Consider the following 15651-nt stretch of genomic DNA (forward strand, 5'->3'; position numbering starts at 1 on the left):
TCACTGTAGCTCAGCATTGCGGTGTAAAGTTAATGTTATTACTTTAAAAGCAGCAGTAAAGCTGTTTCTACTGTTATGGTTTAACTTTGCAATCAAATTGTTCATATATGTTTAAGTTGACACTACGTTGTGCCATACAGTTTTGCCATTCAAGATTTAATTCTTGCGTGTTTTTTCGTTGTGCATGATCACAGTTCATATGTGTGGGGAAAGATAAACTATTAGTGTAAAAATATTGCGTTAGGCTGCTTCATGAGTTAAGAATTTTTTTACAATTCCTGCAAATGCAGTGATGAAGTTAATGTTCTCATGATTTATTTTTATGAATTAAAATGTTTTGAAATGTGCTGTGAACAGACGCATTATGTCAAGAATGATAAAAAATCGTCAATAAGCTCATAATTTGCGCTAAAATAGTCTAAATGTTTAGTTTAAAACCATTTTAAAAAGCTGGTTATTTTGATGTTTCTGCGCAAGTTCAGCAGACAGTGAGGTTCGGGTTTGTTCCGATCAGAGCTCGTGAGCGGAGAGCGCATTTCTGAATATTAGAAATATTTTAATTAGAAATATATATAAAAAAAATATATTATAATGGATTTTTGTTAGGTCGGACAATGATTACCAAATTTCTCTCTCATATTGCTCTTCATAACCACTGAAAACAGTCAAAAAAGTAAAAACTAGTGGTGGCCCAGATAGCAAAAAATAGCAATGAGTCGGCGGACCACCGGCGGTGCTCTGGCGGCAGTAAGCGTCATAAGGGCGTAATCGCAAACAGGTCTGACGGCGGACCGCCGCGGCAGCCGCTTTTGCATAAATTAAGCAGTCGGTCCGCCGGCTGCATGCTGGCGGCATCTCGCAACAAATGAGAGTGACGTATTCAGCGGCAAAAGTTTCATCCCCGCCAGCGGGACGCACCTATAGCCGACAGCTTGGGGCTGGCGGCATATAGAAGCCATGCGGATATTTTTTGCTATCTGGGGGGTTCAAAATAACTCATGACGAAATATGGTGAGTACCCACCGTCGCCGAAATCGACGCCTCTGAAAACATCCCCCCCTCTGTTTTTTTCACAAATCGCACCCTGCTTACACCCGGCGCAATGCGCAAAGCAAGTGTCTTTTGCTAGTTTCCACCCTGCACAATGATCATTTTCACATTTAGCGCCACGTTGTTTAAATGGCAAATGCGTTTGCGCCCATGGGCGTGCTGATGTAAAAACAAGGTGTGTTCAGGCGCATTGTTGATGCGTTGCTATTTTGAGGCAACTAATTGACCAACAAAAACCTGGTCTAAAGTCTAAAATCAATGGTGCAAAATTGTTATTTAAAGCAACACCAAAGAGTTTTGGCTCTTTGCTCCCCCTACAGGTTAGAAGCGTTATTGTCCATTACCCACTGTCATAAATACTGAGGCATAGCTGGCTCTGATTGGATTGTAGGTCTGCCGTAAAGCAAGTTTTTGTAGTATTCACTCGGACTACAGGACCACTACCCGACGTTTGGAAACTTCTTTAGTGCGGTTTTGGCCGATAGAGGGCTGCAAAGCGAATGTGAAAGTGCTGTTCACCCTGTTTAGAGTGGATGAACGACTGAAACTGTTTTGGAAGCGTTATTTTAAGGTAAAAAAAACTCTTTGGTGTTGCTTTAAAGAGCGCGTTAGTAATATGCGCCTATAAATGGAACGACAACACGGGTTTGCTTATTACATGCATAAATGTATGCAGCACAAAAACGCTTTTAAATATGAAAGATTAAATGATTGAATGTAAAAGATTATCATTGAGTTTCTTGGACATAAATGAGGAGCGATTATGAGACGTTAAAAGGCACAAAAAGCAGCGTCACCTGTAGCCTGGTAAGTAAATAAATGCTTTGCTTTAAAAAAAACTTTTTTTTAATGCTATCTCGCGGATTTAGTGTTTATGATGGCTCTGTACCTGTGGATATGGTGAGATGAGAAACATTTTTAAGTAATGCTAAAAAAAACTAAAGACGCTGTCCAAGTGCTGAAATGTGCGGAGAGCCGTTTGTAAATTCTTTATCTCCTGTTTGTTACAAATAAAGTATTTTTAGAGTACAAAGCTTTTCTTACATACTTGTAAATTATTTTTGATGATATTGGATAGCCATACATTTAAAGCAATTTAAAGCCTGCTTTTTTACTTCCATGACTAAAAGAAAACAGGTTTTAAAAGTTTTAATAAAAAAATTACAATTTCAATACAAGTGAAAAACAACACAATTATTAAACATTAATCTTAAACTGGGGATCTTCTTCCTCCGCTTAGTTTTTCGGTTTACAAAGTCCGTCATCTAAATAGGGATTAGACATAGTGCCAGCGCAACTGGCTTTTAAAGGGGATGAGAGCTGAGACTCATTGGTTTATTGCACATTACGCCCAAAATACTCACATTACTCATTAAAAAAAAGGACCAACCCTTTTCAACCATGGGCTCGGCGCACAAACCATTTTTCCCGTCATTAAATTAGCAAAAGTGGATTTGGACACGCCCATTTAGACGTTGCGCTGTGCGCTTTAGACAATGCGCTTAGATCGTTAAAATAGGGCCCATAAAGTGTTACAAGCTTAAAAATCTGGCTTCTTTGTAGTGAAAAAGGTTCTTTAGATTACTAAAAAGTATTAAATAAATGGTTCTTTGCAGAACCTGACACCAAATGGCTCTTTGAGGAACCAAAAATGGTTCTTCTATGGTATTGCTTTGAAGAACTTTCAAGCACCTTTATTTTTAAAAATTGTAGTACCAATTTGTTGCTATGTAGTTGTTTACTGTCCCCACATAGCCCACCCTAAATCTGTATGATATTAGTTTACAGATATGACTCGGTCTCTTAAATATACAGTAAGCCTGCTGTCAAGAGCAAATGTCAATAGTGTAGAATTTTCATGAATTTTGTAATACCACAGACTACCACATAAGGTCAAAAAAATTTACATATTCATAGGTTATTTTTCATGAATTTTAAGTGATGAATATAAATTAGCAATGAATGTAAATCTACAAATATGAATATAACTCAAGACAAACCAGTTTCCATAGAGACCATGATGTTTTAGGTTAGTTTTAAATTATTGATAAAACCTTAAACGTTTGAAGCCGTAATATTAACAAACTATCCGTTATAATCATTGTTCAAAGCACTTTAATGACTTAACAAAAACAAGATAAAAAGAATAATTTCAAATGTTTGTGTTTCAACGATTTAGAGTCTGGAGAAGAGAGCAGAACAGAGAAACTTTATTATGGAAAAACGTGACATCGGGAAAAGTTTGATCTGGCACATACTTCTTCATACAAAAACAGATGAAAGGCTACAAATCTTCATAATTTATACAAATGCAACAGTGTTCCAAAAAATAAAACTTTTTTCCTTTTATTAAGTAAACTCTTTCTCTGCTCTGAGAGCACAATCTCACCACTTTATTAAATCCCTGAGGAAAGACATGACGCACTTATTCCTACAGCTATGGGAGTCTCGACTGTATTTTCATCTGTACAATGCAAAAGATGCAGCAGAACTGTATCCATGCAGCCACTACTTACATCATTTACACTCCCGAGGAGATACTGTACCACCAACATGATCACATAAGGACTAAACAAACGTACAAATGATGTACACTACGAATGTTTTAACTATTAAGAATGCAAATGCTTTGATGGCATGAAGGTTTATAATTCCAATCATATTTTCAATGCAAAAATAGTAGGCTATTCATTTAAAGGCAGTTGATCTAAAAATTAAAAATACACCAATGCTGTTTCTTTTTATTAAACACTAAACAGATTGTTTTGAAAAATCTCGAGCTTCTCTTTTGAAAAGAAAGCTGTGGCAAGTGGCATTCAAGCTTTTAAAGGGACAAAAACATCAGCACCATAAAAGTTACGCATTACTATGTGTGACCGCTTCTGTAAAATGCAGGCTTAAAGTCTCAATCTAATAATGAGATTAGGAGCATCAAAGTTTGGTTATACTCACTGACTTCACATTGATTTTAATCTTTGACATGACTTTACTAACTTAATAGTAAAGATATCAAGGTTATATTTTTTTACAAAATGTTCTTTACAATATTTCGGATGACTTTATGGGGAAAACACAAAAATACTTTAGATAGGCTTTTACAGACTAGGTCACATATTCCAAAATGCATGTTTCCATTGTATAAAAGTAGAGATGCACTGATATATATCGCCCAATAACCCGTATCGGTCAATAAAAGCAGTTTTTCCACACTATTGGCTGATAGTTTCAAAACTAAGGCTGGATTCACACCAAAACGTGGTAGAGGCGGTAAAAACGCGCTATTCGCACAGAGTTGGACGCTTGTACATTTTGCGTTTACTTGCTTCATTCACATGAAATTCTAGTCATTCGAGACATTCACGCGGAAATCCGCGTCATGGGAGGGGCTTCTGCGACTCCGCTCGCTTCCTATAATTACGTCACAACTAGAGCAAGCTCCTTATTGGTGAACACGGCGCGATTTTCCGCCAAAGTTCAGAATTTTCAACTCGCACGTTTCTTGCGGCAATGCTTAATTCGCGCGTGGTGGATTCACGTCTACCGCGCCGCGCTAAACGCCTCATTCGTGCCGCGAGACATCTAGATGCGCGTAAACAAGTCTTTACAATGACTTAACATTGAAATCATTCACGTTTGGTGTGAACGCAACATAATAAAGCCGTTAATCATGGCAGATATATCCTGTCAATCAAAAAAAAAAGGAAAATGCAACGAATTTGAGCTCTTGGTATAAAAAATAAAAAAACATCACCAGTTTATTTTACAATATTAATGGTCGATATGAATAACATTCAGAAGTTTTAAACTTTAGAATTTATTTAACGCAAGTTAATATAACCACCAAACTATCTGTATCAGCAGATATCAGTCTGAATAATCGGCTATCGGTGGAAAAATTTAATATCGGTGCATCTCTAAATAAAAGAGAAGCTAAAGATTCTTCAACTTATTTTATTTTATTTTACATCCTTCTCACAGAAGAAAGCAAGTCAGTTTTTTCGGTGAAATATTTCTCTGCTTCCTATAAACTTTATTATTATGTACAGTGTTGTTTTAGATGTTTTGAGCTTTTTAAGACTGACTAATGTTAGTAATATCAGTAATAGTCTTTAAATAAAAATGAGTATTGATTGCATTGTATTCAAAACTGTGGGGGAAACCACAACAACAAAAAACATGAAGCGAATTCTTCGAGACACAAATGCATGACAAATTTCCGGTTTATTCCAAATGTTCCCACTAAAATGTTCCCGTTACACAATGATTCACTGGATTCATTTGTTTATTAAAAACTTTCTTAATAAGGGAATATCTGTGCAAATCTTTTGTACACTTGACATAACACAGTGCCAGCTGTTTTTAACACAAAGGTAATAAGTTAATACTGACTTGGCTGCACTTGCTAGACCTTTAACATAACAGGAAGCTGACATCACATTAAACACCCCTCATAACAATCTCACGCCCATTTCTCCGAGAAATCCACCAAATAAGAGCTCAAATGTAATTATTCTTAATATGTACACAAAGGGATGAGAACAGACAATGAAACAGGTGATCTTAAAATTGAAAATGATTTCGCATATTGTGATTCTGGCTTTTCATTTTCACATTGGAGCGACAATATACACGTGTAATGTGTCATTTTATATATTAGGTTCCATTTATACACATTTAGACATGAAACAAATTAAAAACCAATATTACATATAAACAACCCCTTATAAAATATGGCTGTATATTGTTAGACGAGTGCAACCAGTGAAGGGATTTGTATTTGGTTATCAGTCAAGGCTTTGTATTTTTCCACCACCGCTCTGCTGAACTAAAGCACTGATGGAGACTTTACCATTTGAATTATAGACATGGTCCTTGATTTGTACCAAATAAAACCAATCTGTAATGAATGTTTTGTAGAAAATAAACATTTGTAATCCTTCACCTTTAATGTTAGTAAAGCAATAAGAGAAAACAAGTCATGTGATTTTTTTCTGCTACATCATAATGTTCATGTGGCTCAATTGGTAGAGCACAGCGAAGGTCATGGGTTTGATTCTCAGGGACGTACAAACCTTAAATGCACTATAAGTCGCTTTGGATAAAAGCGCCATCTTATAAATGCATAAATGTAATATAATGTAATGCAACATACATCACAGTTTTTTAAGGCAAAGAGCTACAGAGTCACATAAACGTCCTTATGGAAAATTCCCTTCAGAATTCATGTAGTTTTTGGCAAGATACTTTAAAATGGATTAAATTTCACGATCCCATTTATTAAATGTTGTGGTTGTGACATTTCTGCATGCATGTGACATTGATGGAGTGTGTAAAAATACAGTAGGTTTAATTCATTTTCAAACTCCATTTTGTTATAAATCCATCTTGAACCAAGACTTCACATAACATCTGTGCTGATTATATTCAGTGGGAATACAAACGTTAAACCGAATCAATAATTTGACATTGCTTTTTGAAGCATAAAAGGTATAACTTTTGTTCAGTGGCCATTTATCTACTTTCAATATCATGAATCACGTGCCAGCCCTGTGCTTAAATTAAACGGAAATTATTTGTCTGTGAGCCCCAATGAACTCATTAAATATTAATGATTCCAATCATATGGATCAAGGAACCTGTTACCGTGGAATGTTCTGTACATGCAGAGCAGAGGAACTCGCATTCCTTCTTAATTTATACAGCCTCAGGTCAAATATTGCCCTTTAAGACCATTAAACATCAACTAGCTAATTAAAATCTAATCTATCGTGACACTTCAAGTATGCATCTGCGGGTCACTTCAAGTTCAAGTCTCAGTTGAGGACTTCGCAGAGCAGATATTCCAGACCTCAGGCGTTCCGGAGGTTCTCAGTTTTACCAGTCGTAGCTGATATGATAATGTTAAACATCAAATGAGGTGAACTAGGTTTTGAGGTGTTCCTTATCCTGTACTACCTCACCAGTGAGAGCTCAGCATCTCCAATGGACCTCAGTGAAGGTGCTCAATAGTCAAAGCTGTCCAAGTCAAGGAGCCATGGTCCTCAAGCCCTGCTTTTCCATGATATTCCACAGTTTCCTTAGGTTGGACTGAGTGATGCTGTCGTCTGGCTTCAACTGCAGGGCTCGTAGATAATTGGCCTCTGCTTCTTGGAGTTTACCGTTGAGATGAAGAATGGCACCGAGGTTCATCAGAGCTGCAGGATACTATGAGAAAGAAACAAATTGTGTGACTGTTTTGCAATTTTGTTGTCTATGTACTCTAAGAGGATTGAGTTAGTAATGGAAAAGGTCAAAGGTTGGAACCCAGAGAACATACATACTGATAAAAATGTGACCCTGGACCAACCAGTCATAAGGGTCCACTTTTTTAGAAAATAGGCACATTTTCCAGCTCACCTAGAGTTAAACATTTGAGTTTTACAGTTTTTTAATCCATTCAGCCGATCTCCGGGACTGGCGGTACCACTTTTAGCATAGCTTAGCACAATTTATTGAATCTGATTAGACCATTAGCATTGCTCTCAAAAATGACCAAAAAGTAGCGCCCGAAAATGGTCCCCTTGGTAACTTATAATAGATGGGGACTAATTTCGCTGCCTAATATTGCGCCCGCTGCAGCCATGGTATTGCAGCAAAGTCCTTGATTATTACACCGGAATGCAGTCCCTCCAGAACAACGTGATTATGCGATCGCATGATTCAATGCCAAATCAGCCAAAGTCCGCATATTTATGCCGCATAAATTGCAGATTTCCACGCGCAAAATATGCGGGGCTTGCGCGATTTCATAATCCCCGCATTTCGTAGCAAAAAGTCACATATATCTTAGCAAAAAGAATATCTAAGCATTTACTTCACACAAGCGCAGCCATGTCCCCTGTTGCCATGGGAACGTTATGAAGTGACGTAATTACGTGACGTGAACATCAACGAAAAGCTGCAAAAGTTCATAAAATTGCATAAATATCTTGCATATTCCATCGCATTTTTTAAGAAAACGTGTCGCAAGATCAAGGATGTAACTACAGAAGAATCGAGATTTTAAATAGGAAAAATATTGAAACTCTTTGGTCATTTTTTTATGTGATGCTAATGGTCTAATCAGATTTAATGGATTGTGCTAAGCTATGCTAAAAGTGGTAGCGCCAGACCCGGAGATCAGTTGAATGGATTCCAAAATGGTAAAACTCAACAGTTTAACTCTAGAGGAGCTGGAAATAAGCATATTTTCAAATAAGGTGGAGTGTCCCTTTAAAGTTGAATACATAAGCTTTCCAATGCATGGTTCCATGTATGGCTTGTAAGGATAATATTTGGCTGATATACAACTATTTGAAAATCTGAGGGTGCAAAAAATTAAGAAAACCACCTTTAAAGTTGTCCAAATGATGTTTTTAGAAACACATAGTGCTAATGATAAATAAATATTTTATATATTTACAGTAGGAAACGTACACAATATCTTTATGGAACATGATATTTAGGTATTATCCTAATGATTTTTGGCATAAAAAATCAATAATTTGGACCCATACAATATATTGTTATTGGACTTATGACTGGTTTTGTGGTTCAGGGTGACAAATGTAAATGTACTTACCGTAGCCTATATGAGGTACCAATGAATATTTATGGAGTTTGCATGCAACCTGAGGTTACGGTGAACTCCAACTACAAAATTCCTATCATTATTATTTTCTTTAATGTTCACAAATCCATAAATTTAGCGAGAAACTCTGTTATTCTACAGCCTATAACTCTACTGGACACCCATCATCTGTTTTTCTTACGTCAGGGATACATGATTCATGTTGACTGAATCAGGTTCAATGGAAACAATATGTCGACTACGCCGATTCTTTTCACATGAAGGGATCTGAATAGACACGTAAATCAAATTGTACCTTAACTAATTCCAGCATACCATGCAGAGCCGCCGGCGTCCCAACATGGTCTTTGAAAAACACATTTGCTGCAGTGGTTGAGGCCAAAACAAAGGCGGGTACAGTAAGACCAGCTTCCAAAACACACGGATTTCTCAATGTCAAAAGTTTTAAACTCTGGACATGCTCAGTGAGAGAGTTGTATATTCTTCAACACTCGAGAGAGTAGAGAAAACAAAAAAGTCTTAAACTAACTGCCTTTATAGGCCGACTGCCAGGTCGCTCTACACGGAAAATGAGAACGACGCGATCGTTGTATGTAATATAAGTGCATAAGAAATATATTAGTGCTATTTGACCCTACACAGAGATGTCAAACCTCAAACTAACACTGAGGTATTAATGAACTGAACTACATTAACTATACTCAAGTGACACATACTGTATGCCTACTTCTAACATAGTAAAGGGCAAACCCAGATTTAAATCAACTATTGTATGTAACTTAAACCAAATACATCCAATAATGACTAATTGACTGCATCGTGAAAGTGCGTGTACAGAAAAGAGGCTGGCTTGACTAAATCCTATTTTTTCATCTTAATAACGCCCATTCTTTATCTGTGTTCCCTGGGTTTCGAACCTATGGCCTTTTGCATTACTAATGCAATGCACTACCACTGAGCTTTAAATAAGCACAGTACTTTTATATCAAATTACATGTTAACCCTCTGGGGTCTAAGGGGTTTTTAGGGACCTGGGGAAGGTTTTGACATGCACTGACATTTGTGCTTTTTTCAGTTGCTTAAAAACATATAAATGGCAAAATTCTCATAACACTGCGTTTAGCACAAACTGGGCTACAATATTTTATGATTAACATGTATGTACATGTTTGTAGTTTTGAGAGAAAAATGTTTATGCGTGGTTTTTGAAAAAGCTACATTTTTAAGTCACTGATACAAGTCCACAAAACTCATTCTAAACATGTTTTCCCAAGACTTTTCAAAATATGATCTAGTAGTCTAGAGTTTTTTCTTCAAAATGGTTCTGGTACCGAAAACAGCTAAGAGGGGGTCAGGTTCATAACTTTTATTTTTTTCTTGAACATTTAACTCATTCACCGCCATTGACGAGATATCTCGTCAATTAAGAGAAAACGCGTACCCTGCCAATGACGAGATTTTCCGTCTTTCTGCAATACCGCTATTATCCACCAGGATAATGCAACTTTTTAAACCCGGAAGTATTGCCCTATGGCAAGCTGCTGCATGTCTGTGTCTGTTTTAAAGATCGCTCTGAATGGGATCTCTATGAAAAGTCCGTCACAAAAATTGAATTATCTCTGCTTTTTGCTCAAAATGTGGTGTTTTTGCAGAAACCTACCCATATTCAAAAGCTGATTACAAAAGAACCACTGAAGGTAGGATGAAACGTCTGTTCTTTCATTTGGTATATTGTATGTTTATATGTTTATATGTATGTTTACTCATTCTAAACATGTTTTCCCAAGACTTTTCAAAATATGATCTAGTAGTCTAGAGTTTTTTCTTCAAAATGATGTGAAAATCATCCGGCCTGCTCATTCACATTAAACAATATATTGATTTACAATTTCTAAGACACATTTGCTTGGGAACGGCCGTATGCGTAGAGGCGGGAAAGCTCCTGAATAATCAGTGATTGACAGCTGGAGAACAAAAGAGTTGAATAATGAGCCACATAATAAGCCTTGTGGGGATGTTCAACAGGAATGTAACTTTCTCTGTAGTAAAACCATAAGGTTTACTTGGGAATTTATAACAAAAAATTATATATATAATGTGTGTATATATAGACATATTTTCTATTAATTTCACAAGTATACCTTTAAAAACCATAGTAATCATAGTAAAGGTACTGTTTTGGCCATCTTAAAATGAACACAGGGTAGTGTTTGGTTGCCCAGCGAGAGTTTTACTTTTCTGCAGTAAACAGCTCAAAATAAAACTGCCTATCCTTGTCTGGACTCTGATCTGTGTTTTTGTAATCATTATAGTAGAAACACAACAGCTCGTTCACTTCAATGGCGCGGGGGTGTGGCGATCTCATCTCATTACAGATAATCAGGTAACAAGAGAGAGACAGTACTTCTCCTCCTCCTTATACAGTTTACACCGAATGACAATATATGTTTTCGATCTCACTTATATCAGTTAAAGCTGACATACCAAGCATTATGTAGACATTTATCTTTTGTTTCTATGACAAGTATTCGTTAAGTTACAGTTCATTTTTCTGATGCGTTTGAGAAAAGACTTCACTGAGGGAGAGAGAACAAAACACGCATCATGTTTATTTTCTTAATTTTGCGAAAAGCACAACATTCTCTTTTTACTGGGAGTGGACAGAAAAAAACTAGACACTTTAACGTTTTAAATGATGTATAAATCATATCTGTATGTCCAAAATCAGCAGAGTTATCTAAGTCTCTTTGCGGAGTGAATGAAAAATAAAGAGCTTGTGGCGCCCGCGCCGCAGTCGACCCCAGAGTGTTAATATCAATGGTATTTTGGCCGAAAATGCAAAAAGTGTAATGGTCAAAAATGGCATAATATTAAATATCCGAGCAGTAATGTCTATTTTGTATAATCATGTAGATTGGTGGAGCATTACGTTAGCAGTGCAAAAGGTCATGGGTTCGATCGCATCGGAACACTCAAACAAAGTATAAATTGGATGCACTTTGGATAAAAGCCTCTGCCCTGAATGCATAAATATACATTTAAATAATCCAGTTAAATAATTACAAGGAAAAATGAACAAACTGTATTTTGCACAAATACATCTATATATTTGCTAACAACAGTATAGCAAAAGTGTACTGAATTCAGTCATATGTGCATTTGCATGCTTTTAAAAGGGCATGACTGTGACGGTTGATTTTTGCCATGTTAAATAATCCTCCAGATGCCGGACACAAAGAAACCGATTTAGACTCCTGTGTCTTTCCCATCAATAAACAATGAATAACCATCACCACACCACAGACCATACAGACAAGATACTGTCACATGAGAGGAATTGGAGCAGTGGAGGTTGGGGTACGAACCCTGCGGTGGCCTCAAGAAGTTTCCTGACCGCCCTCCTTCCTTCACCCTGTTCTCCATGACCACACAGTATCCCTCACAAAAACCATATTGGGACGCAGTGACGGCATCAGCGGAACCAGATGTGCCGAAGATCTTGTGACCTTTGTTGAAACAGCTGCTGGCCCAAAGTAACCCAGTGCAAAATGTCCAGACACATCAGGCCATTGAAGAGATGGCATTTTCTTAGCGAAAATTTTACTACTAGTGGCAAATAATTCGAGAAGCAATATAGTTCATATATAGAAGTGCACTTCAAAGGCACATCATCAAGGGTATAATTATATATTACTATAGTTGACAATGGCTGACGGCACAGTAATTTGCATTTCGAGGTTTAAAAATCATCATGTGTCCAGGGTAAAAAAAACTTTGATGGTAAGCATCAAAGGCAAACAGTTGACGGGTAGGAAAAACAATAGGCCTACAATGGAAGTCAATGGGTACCATCAACAGTGTGCATACCATCATTTAATCAAATATCTTCTTTTGTGTTCAACAAAATAAAGAAACTCATATTCCAAAGACCTTACTTCTGTATAACAAAACCACCAACAAAGCTTATACAATAGGTTATTGATAGACCTGAAGGGGAACTGTTGAGTCACACCAGTGAAATAAAGTCATGGTACGCTTCAAGCTTCACTACTTACATTGGGTCTTAGGTTGGCTGCTTGTCCGTAGAACTTCTCAGCTGCATCATTGAGACTGGCTTGCCTTGAAAAGCACATAAACATTTTGTGTTACTTTAACCCGCAGGGCAAAAGTTTATCATTGACCATTAAAATCGGAACCAACATGGAAAAACTGTGTTGAAGCCAAGTAGGGTTATAAAACTACTTGACTCTTCAATTTTTTTTTGGCACTTACTTCTTGAGCTATGACCTAAAAGCAACTAGATGCTTTTAAGAGTTTTGGCTACTGTAAAACTCAAATGTTGCTTTTTGTATTTAAAAGGAGCTCAAGTTGCACTTAAAATGTATGAATTTCGGTATCAAACCAAGTGCATCTGGAAATAAAATAACGCAAGACCTTTTTATAGAACCAACTTTCCTTTTATTATCAATTGACAAAATTGCAAAATATTGAAGTTGTGGCCAAATATATCTGGGGTATGCATCTTTTAGTTGCATGTACTGACTGATTGCATTTCTTTCCTTTCGAAGATGTACAGTAAGAGATACCTGGGCCCAGATTTTATAAACCCACTTCAACAACAACAGAAACAATTTAGTTTTTCCAAACAAAGCTAAGGTTAAAATTCAGGAAACAACCTTTATGTGAAGGGAAATAATATGTACTCAAAATATTCAAGTGATCCTAAACAAATTGTATGCATGGAAATGCTCCACTTTGGTAACCTTGACATAAGCGAGTCAAAATTATTGAATGAAGACGATGATTGATTAAGATTTTGGAAATGGTATAAATTCAAGAGGGAAAAATCTAAAGCATTTAAATTCCTTAAAAATAAAGCAAAAAAATGTAGTCTTGTTTTCATTAAAAATATCTAAAATTTTTTAAATTAAAAATGCTTTTTCCTGATGAGCAAAATGACCTAAGAATATAAGTCTAGTTTATAGACAAAAAAAATATACAATTTAAGTGTATTTGTGCGCAGGCAAACATATCTGACAATGGCGTAAGAAAACAAATCTTAAAATAACTTTTTTTTTTTTATACTTTATTTATAAGTTTTCTATTAAGATGGAAAAGGGAAAAAATACATGTGTAACAAATAAAGACATGGTGACCATCCCAGAATACACCCCCCACCCCACCCCTGCGGCTTGACAAAAAAAAAAAAAAAAAAAAATAAATTACAGTTTAGCAGTATCAAAACACTATTATAAAAGCAACAAAAATGTGCATGTCACAGCATGCATGTACAGCCTAGGATACATATATAGGCATACTAGTTAGTGAGATAATACAAACCAAGTAAATAAACAAAGAATAAATAAGTAAACATAAGTGAAAACAGTAAAGTACTACCTTATGCCTATCCCGGGTTGTCAGGTTTACATAGATGTAGTTGGCGTGAAAGGTTATGAAGCAGGAAAATATATAATAAGGAAAAAAAAAACTGCATTTAAGTATCCCCTTCCTCAGTAATTTTTAAGTCATTGAAATACAATAAGAAAGGTGACCATATTGCAAATAATTTACTCTTTGAGCCTCTTACAGTGAATTTTATTTTTTCAAGTTGAATGTTATACATCACTTCCTTAATCCATCTATTATGTGTTGGGGGTTCAGCTTTTTTCCAATGTAGAAGAATTAAACGTCTTGCCAACAATGTGGTAAAGGCGATGACTTTATACATTCCTTTCCCAAGTACCATATTTTCAGGTCTGGTACCGAAAACAGCTAAGAGGGGGTCAGGTTCATAACTTTTATTTTTTTCTTGAACATTTAACTCATTCACCGCCATTGACGAGATATCTCGTCAATTAAGAGAAAACGCGTACCCTGCCAATGACGAGATTTTCCGTCTTTCTGCAATACCGCTATTATCCACCAGGATAATGCAACTTTTTAAACCCGGAAGTATTGCCCTATGGCAAGCTGCTGCATGTCTGTGTCTGTTTTAAAGATCGCTCTGAATGGGATCTCTATGAAAAGTCCGTCACAAAAATGGAATTATCTCTGCTTTTTGCTCAAAATGTGGTGTTTTTGCAGAAACCTACCCATATTCAAAAGCTGATTACAAAAGAACCACTGAAGTTAGGATGAAACGTTTCTTTTTTGTTTGAAAGCAGAGGGTCTGTTCTTTCATTTGGTATATTGTATGTTTATATATTTAAAGAAGAACATTTTCTGGAAGGCATTAAACTTTGGTGAAAATCATGAAAAACGCTGGCGCTGGCTGGCAACGTTTTTTAAAAACGCTGGCGGTTAAAGAGTTAATTTAAGCAACATTTTCTTACCCCATTGGCAGATATTTTCGTTGTTATAAGCACAAATTTACTTCAATTGTCAATTTGAAGAGTTTCGTTGCAAAACCAGATAACTCCGTTTTTAACATTTTTGTCAAAACATGTTTATTATTATGTTATTATTTTGTTTTATGGTGCTACCTTGCTGTATTTTTTTTAAGTTATGAAGGTTTAAATCAAAACAAACCAACTGCAGTTGAATTGATATTAATTGTAATGCACAACCAAAAAACGAGATTTCTGAAAAATTAAAAAAACTCTTCAACAAAACTCTTCATTTCTTTCTAAAAACTAGACTTATTTTCTTAGTTCATTTTGCTCATCAAGAAGATACATCTTCATTTAAGAATTTTTAGAATAGAAGAAAATTTCTACTGAAAACAACACAAAAATACTAAGTAAGAAAGGAATCATTTGAAATAAACAGTGTCTTAAACTGGACTGTTCCCAATGACCACAACTGCAAAATAGATTAAAAAAAGACAGCGGCAATTGGACCTCCCTGGTTGAGATCTAAATTTCCAAAATTCAATATGTAACAAACCCCTAATCACTTAAATGGCAAGCAAAACCTTTCCTTCATCTCACTGCAATATAATTTACTGATTTCAATATCCTCGCAAACCTTGTAAAAAAGAATAAATGCATAAA

General features: G+C 36.0%; 1 protein-coding gene across 1 annotated transcript in view; it reads right to left on the reverse strand.

Moving 5' to 3' along the window:
- Window positions 1-3238: 3238 nt before the first annotated feature.
- tmtc2b (transmembrane O-mannosyltransferase targeting cadherins 2b) overlaps window positions 3239-15651 on the reverse strand; it is a 122988-nt gene continuing 110575 nt past the window's right edge. The window contains exons 11-12 of the mRNA XM_065283508.2: window positions 12715-12778; window positions 3239-7254 (exon numbers count right to left, since the gene is read on the reverse strand). Coding sequence (XP_065139580.1) covers window positions 7075-7254; window positions 12715-12778 — 244 coding nt within the window. The 3' untranslated portion in view covers window positions 3239-7074. The remainder of the gene's footprint in view (window positions 7255-12714; window positions 12779-15651) is intronic.

The sequence above is a fragment of the Paramisgurnus dabryanus genome, chromosome 9 (genome assembly GCF_030506205.2).
Source record: "Paramisgurnus dabryanus chromosome 9, PD_genome_1.1, whole genome shotgun sequence".
Lineage (NCBI taxonomy): Eukaryota > Metazoa > Chordata > Actinopteri > Cypriniformes > Cobitidae > Paramisgurnus > Paramisgurnus dabryanus.